Raw genomic sequence first — 6,735 nt, 5'->3', positions numbered from 1 at the left:
ATCCATCGCAGAACAGGGTGAGTGGACACTGAGATGGGAGCAGACAAGTAGAGAGTGGTTACCTCCATTGTCACACTATTTTTTTTTGGCCCAGCTTAGAGCACAATTCCTTTTTTAGACATAGTTTTGTTACGTCACTTTCTCTGAATATCAGTCTAGACCTTTGTCTTAATCTGGCTAGGGGGTGCCTAGTTTGGAAACTCCATCTATCAACAATTGATAGTGTGAGAGAGTTAAGTGGCTTGCCTGTGCTCACAGAGGCAGCACATTAGGAGTGAGACTCTTAGATTCAGTTTTTATGTCTCTAAAGCTGGTCTTCTGTCCGCCAAGACATGCTGCCTCTCATAGGGTACTGTTTCTTTTTTTTTTTGGGGGGGGCAGATTAATTAGGACAAAATAAAAATAGCAAATAATCACAAAATAAAAATAGCAAATCATTACAAAAAAGGACCACTCATACAAAAATAATCATCATAACTGATTTATATACAGTACTTTAAAGTTTATGGATCACTTTTCAAACATTATCTCTGCAATAGCATATTATTACATTATCTGCACCTTCCCCTTATTGCATGAGGCTTTGACATGGTAACTGAAAAGTGCAAAATGGATAGAATATAGCATGGAGATCAGGAAAATCAGATTTAGGATAATCGTAGACAAATATAAGCCATGTGACCAAGGACAAATCATTTACCCCATAAGTAATTTTTAGGCAACTATGTAGGACTATAAGTTTTATGAGAGAAACTTATACTCACTCAAATTGGTCCTTTCAGTACAATTGAGCATTTACAGAAAATGCTTTTGGATGAATGCTATAATAATGATGCTCATGACCCCCTTCTGGAATAGATAATTTCTCTGAATTATGAATCATGTGATGCTTCCTAACTCAAGTAACAAAGCTACTTCAACTATACTACAAAAACAGCCTCCTAGGCTTCTTGAGAAAACTCAGATGATAAAAGGATGGGCTGTTAGTTTCCTCTTTCTTATCAGTAAACAGTGAAGGACCATCATGGCTGGGAGTCAGGGCTTGCTACTGTGGGGTAAGTATTTAATAACTTATTGTTTTTCCAATTTGAACTAATTGAAAAATGTTAAATTTTTGAGCTGGTCCACAGAAAATTTATTGTCTTCAGTATGTACTTCAGAGAGTGAAGCAATCTGTATCCCTTCTACAATGTGTTTTCTATTACCAGGATGGGTATCTATGCCCTTTAGCCTTTTTTGCTCTTATATACATAGACAACTTTGTAACTGCTCACAATTGGGCAGTAATAAATCTAATTCAGACATCAACCCCAGGTATGTTGGTATACTACATCCCTCTGTGGGAGAATTGTTTATATGTTTTAGGAAGGATGTTGAAAAGTTGTAATGTGTCCATGATAGATCTAAAAAAGTGAGAAAAGCACTAGAGACTAGTTCCTGAGCTGAAAGAACAAAGAATGCACAGTCTGGAGATGAGAAGATTTAGGAGAGACATAGTAATTAATCTAAATTATATGAAGGATTATTATGTAGAAAAGAGATGAGACTTATTTTTCTTGGCCTCAGAGGACAGAAATAGGAGCAAAGAGTAGAAAAGACAAACAGTTAGATTTCAATTTAAGAATAAACAAAGAGAGTTGCCCAAAAGTGGAAAGGAGTCCCTCAGGAGCTAGTAAGCTCTCCATCAATGAAGATCTTTAGCATTAGTTCAATGACAGTTAGTAGAGAATATACTGTTGAGAAGATTCATGAATATGGTAGACTGAACAGTCTTCAAATATCCTTCCAACTCTAAAATTCTTTGAATCTGATTTGGTTAGCCTTGGATTTGGGGGTTATTATTTTAATTCTTAAATTCATTACCTGACACAGTCTTCTTTTGGTTTTCTATGTAAGTGTCTCTTCCTGCAGAATCATCACTTTTTTGTATATAATAATAGGAAATAATTTTATTAGAAAATGAGTGGTCAAGTAATTTTTAAATATTTGTATCTCCAGTGCCTTGTAAGTTTCTGTTATTTGGGGTTTTTTTTCCTATCAGGGCTTGTGATTTTATCAGTGTAAGGAACTTCTAGTGAAGAAACTTCTCACAGAAAAGGAAGTATCAGCAAGTTATCTGTAACTCACAGTATTGGAGGAGAGTTGCATGAAGGCAACTTGCCCAAGAACCCATAGCAAGGGTATATTAAAGGCAGAACTTGAAATTAGGTCTTCCTGATTCCAATCTAGCCATCTATCCCATACCATCTTGAACACAAGATATTTAAAAAGTCTTTTTTGAAAATAAAACCATAAAAGATCAAAAATTTTATTCATTGAATTCACTGAAATGTGCCCTTGCATGTTGAAGTAGAAGGAGCCTTATATTTGGAAGAATATATGTGGAAGAAGTCTTAGATCTGAATCCCAGCTCTTTCACTTTCTAGCTCAAGAGTAACCATTCTCTTCCCATTTCTGATCCTTTGTTTCTTCCTATGTAAAATGAACCAGCTGAATAAGAGGCTTTCTAAAGCCTCTTTCAATTCCAATAATATATGATTCTAACATTAAGAATCTATGATAGGTGACATCTTGAATAGAATACTGGACTTGGAATCACTTTGGACTTGGAATCAAAAAAACTTGAGTTTCAATTCTAGCTGTGTGACACCAGGCAAATGACTAGGAAGTTAAATCTATGTGGCCTGAGGCCAGGAAGTCTCATCAAAAGCAACATAAATTAAGTCTTGGCTCCTTGGTCTTTGGGGGAGGGAGGGGAGAATTAACCTGGTTTCTGTAATGAGGATAGAGGTAGGGAGATGCGACTCTGGAAGGTACTGACACGGCTTCCTGATACCTATGGAATTTGGATCTAGCAATCCATGAATTTCTAGAATATGAACATTTTGAGACCACAGCCTTATACTGCAATTTTTAATCAAAGTCAAAAATGATTCTCAGAACTAGTTACCTTCCCAGCAAGTCTTCTTCATTATTTTTTTTTTCTGGCAATCTGAGAAGGGAGCTGGGTTAAGAATTTCAGCATAAAAGTAGGAAACCGGTCAGATTACTATAGGAATGGGCCAGATCAGGCTGTCTTTGGAACCAATAGTAGTAATGATTTCATTATCATTCTTTGTTTTCAACTCTCCTTGCCCAGGAAAGGCATTCAGGTATATGAAGAGTCACTAAAGCATGAAAGTGCCCATCAAAAACATGAATTAAACAAAATGGCTTAAAAAGAATTGATTGTCCATTTTCTATTATTTAGTAATTATTAGAAGAAACAAAAATTGTGCATATTGAATTTAATAAGGAAGTAACCAAGTCAAGGGAAGTTTTAGAGTGGATTTTTGTTGTTGTTATCTGACACAGACATACTTGGTGTGTATCTCAGATGACACTTGAGATGCTATAGCATAACCATCTACACTAATTTACTTTCCACAATTCTGCATCACTTTGTCATTAACCAGCAAGTAAGTGTACTGTGTAATTTTTCCCACCAGGTGGCACAATACACCAAAGCATCATCAAGTTTATCAAGGTCTCTGAAACATAACTAAAAGATTTGTGAGGTTAAAAATAAATAAATAAATAAATAAAAAAGCATGAAGAAACCCGTCAGTGATTCAGGTTCAGAAAAAACTGGCTCAAAAGTATTAAAGTATGGCCATCTCTGTGACTTTCTCTACTTTTCTTCTCTAGGAAATTCTTTCCCTCAATTTCTAGCAATCAATCAATAAGCATTTATTAAGCACCTACTATGTTCCAGGCACTGTGCTAAGTTATGCACCTACTCTGTTCCAGGCACTGTGCCAAATTATATATCAGGCACGGTGCCAATTTTTGCCCTCTATATTGACATTAAACAGGCAATCAATTTTTCTGCAGCCACATAATTTGTTATATGTTACAACATTTCAAAGAAACTGGCAGGTGGTCCCCTTTTTTAGAATGCTTTGTCCAATTATCAACTAAAATAACCTCCCATCTTCTTGGGGCTATGAAAATGCTCATTTTTCTGTGATTATAATTCTGTAGCCTCTATCTTTTATCCTTCTGTTAGAGCATAGTCTGTGCTTTTTCTGTTCCTGCTCCTTCCGACCAGAAAGGGGCAAGATAAAAAATTATCCAGACTCCCCTGTCCTTGCCTCCCAGGTCAGCTGGGGCTGGATCTTTACCTCCGGTCTATTCTTTCTTACTTATCTTTCTTTATTCTCTCTGGAGAAGGAGGGATTGAGATAAAGGAAATCCTTAACTTCAGAGGCTTACTATAAAGGCAATCATATTAGATAAGTGACCAAGAGAAATGAGATAGATTTGGGATAAGAGGGGCAGACTGAAAACCCCAGGTTCCATCCCAATTCTGTTCTTGGACTTCAGCTAGGAAACACAATAATTGCTTTTAAAATATGCCCTAAGGAAAGGGAGAAGGGGAATGGTGCAAATTATCTACCATAAAAAAAGAGACAAGGAAGAGCTTTTACATTGGAGGGGAAGAGGAGGAAAAAAGGGGGAGTGAGTGAACTCTCATCAGAATTGACTCAAAGAGGAAAGTACATACATACTCTCTAAGGGTATAGTGATCTTACTCAGCAAGAAAGTAGGAGGGGGATGAGCTATGGCAAGGGGGAAAGGTGATTTAAAAATTAGGGTATATTGGGGGAGGGAGTGGTCAGTAGCAAAACACTTTTGAGGAGGCACAGGGTGAAAGGAGAGAAAGAATAAATGGAGGGAAATACAGTTAGCGATAGTAATTGTAAAAAAAAAAATTGAAACAAGTTTTCTGATAAGATCTTATTTCTCAAACAGTGAGAACTGAGTCAAATTTATTAAAAAAAAATAAGAGGCATGCTCCAATTGATAAATGATCAAAAACATTATCTGTGCCCAAAGAGCTATAAATCCATACATATCCTTTGGTTTAACATCAGTACTAGGCATGGATACCAAAAGAGATTCAGAAAAAAACAAATAAAAATGGAAAATGACCTATATGTATAAAAATATTTATATCAGTTCTCTTCTCAGGGCAAAAAAATATTGGAAATTGAGGGGATGCCCATCAATTGGGGAATGGCTCAATAAATTGTGGTATGTGTTTGTGATGAAATATTATCATCCTCAGGGAAATGATGAGCATGTTGCTCTCAGGAAAAAAAAAAAAAAACCCTGGGAAGTCCTCCATGAACAAAGTGAAATGTATTGTAATCAAAGTAATAGCAATGCTTGGGGATGACCAGCTGTAAATGACTTTGCTAATCTCAATATTACAATCATTCAAGACTACTCTGAAGGACTTATGATGAAAAAGCCTATCCATACCTAGAGAAGGAACTGATTGTGTCTGAAAACAGATTGAAGCTTTCTCTCTTTCTCCCTTTGTCTCTCTTTCTGTTTAACTTAACTTTTCTTATGGGTTTTTATTTTCATTAGGGTAGGAGATCTGTATTTTCTTTCACAACTTGACTTTTATGGAAATATTTTATATAACTTCACTATTTTTTAATTGTGGATGGAGATAAGGGAAAGAATCTAGAACTCAAAAAAAATCTTAAAAACAAAAGTAAAAATGTTTTGAATGTTAAGTGCAGAAAAATATTAATTTAATTAGTTAAAAACAAAATAATATATGCCTCTAGGTAGTCTTCTAGAAGAGATGTCTAACTCGTAGCTATTGCAAATGGCCTGAAAAACTCCCAAGTATAGCCAGAACTAGATTAAAATGTAATTGAGAAATGTTTAATAAATGAAAATACAACACAACACTATTGTCTTCTAAATCATTATGCAGCCAGCAGAGAACTGTATCCATTTAAGTTAAGATACCATTGTCATAGACCACCAAATCAGGATTGAAGGCCTTGCTTATATATTCTGTGAATTATTAAATGTATTAAGAGCTGCATATAATCAGCTCTTGAGCAATATTTATACTCATTTATACTCTCATAATGGAGAATGGATATTTTCTAAATGAATAAATTTGAGTAATAGAAAACACCATTGCACAGGAAGAAATTATCTAGCCACTAGAGAGAAAACTTTTTATATGGAGAGAAAAAATTAAAGAAGATATTTTTAGTACTTGTTTCCACTGCCAATGAGAAAAGACAGGATAGTGCCTGTATGCTCACTTTGCCTATCTGCTCTTCCTGGAACAGTCTGTACTAAGTGCTAGAAATATAGAATCAAAAACCAGTCCATGATCTCAAGAAGCTCACAATTTAATGTAGAGGGACAACAAGCAAATACATACATACATACATATATACATATACATATACTATATACAGGAAATAATTAACAGGAGAAAGCACTAGAATTAAGAAAGTTTGGGAAAGGCTTCCTATAGAAGATGCAATTTTAGGTAGGATTTAAAGGAAGCCATGGGAGTCAATAGGTGGAAATGAGGATGAAAAGTCTTCCAGGCATGGGGAAGACATTCAGAGAAAAGGCCCAGAGTGGAGAAATAAAAAGTTTCACTGGTCGATCAGCAGGGAAGCCCATATCACTGGACTGAAGAATACAAGGAAGTCTAAAAAGACTGGAAAGTTGAGTGAGAATGCTGGGTTACAAAGGGCTTTGAACATCAAACACAGCATTTTATATTTGATCCTGAAGGTGATAAGGAGTCAATGGAGTTTATGAATTAGGAAAAGTGACAGAGTTGTATTTCTGAAAAATCACTAAACATTTGGTTGAATGAAGGATGGATTAGAAAGGAGAATCGACTGCAGTCTGCAGAGCCAC

General features: G+C 35.6%; 1 protein-coding gene across 6 annotated transcripts in view; it reads left to right on the top strand.

Annotated features, from left to right (window-relative positions):
- The first annotated feature begins 843 nt into the window (after positions 1-843).
- The window catches only part of LOC127544845 (adhesion G protein-coupled receptor E3-like), a 214,069-nt gene continuing 208,177 nt past the window's right edge, over positions 844-6,735 (top strand). Inside the window, exon 1 of one of the 6 annotated variants that reach the window (XM_051971708.1) lies at positions 844-1,055. In XM_051971708.1, the coding sequence (XP_051827668.1) occupies positions 1,025-1,055 (31 nt within the window). In that variant the 5' untranslated portion in view covers positions 844-1,024. The remainder of the gene's footprint in view (positions 1,056-6,735) is intronic. The other 5 variants (XM_051971711.1, XM_051971709.1, XM_051971707.1 and 2 more) reach the window with 5 other exon arrangements.

This window comes from Antechinus flavipes, chromosome 1 (assembly GCF_016432865.1).
Source record: "Antechinus flavipes isolate AdamAnt ecotype Samford, QLD, Australia chromosome 1, AdamAnt_v2, whole genome shotgun sequence".
In the NCBI taxonomy this organism is placed as follows: Eukaryota; Metazoa; Chordata; class Mammalia; order Dasyuromorphia; family Dasyuridae; genus Antechinus; species Antechinus flavipes.
This window is presented reverse-complemented; position numbering and strand designations above follow the sequence as displayed.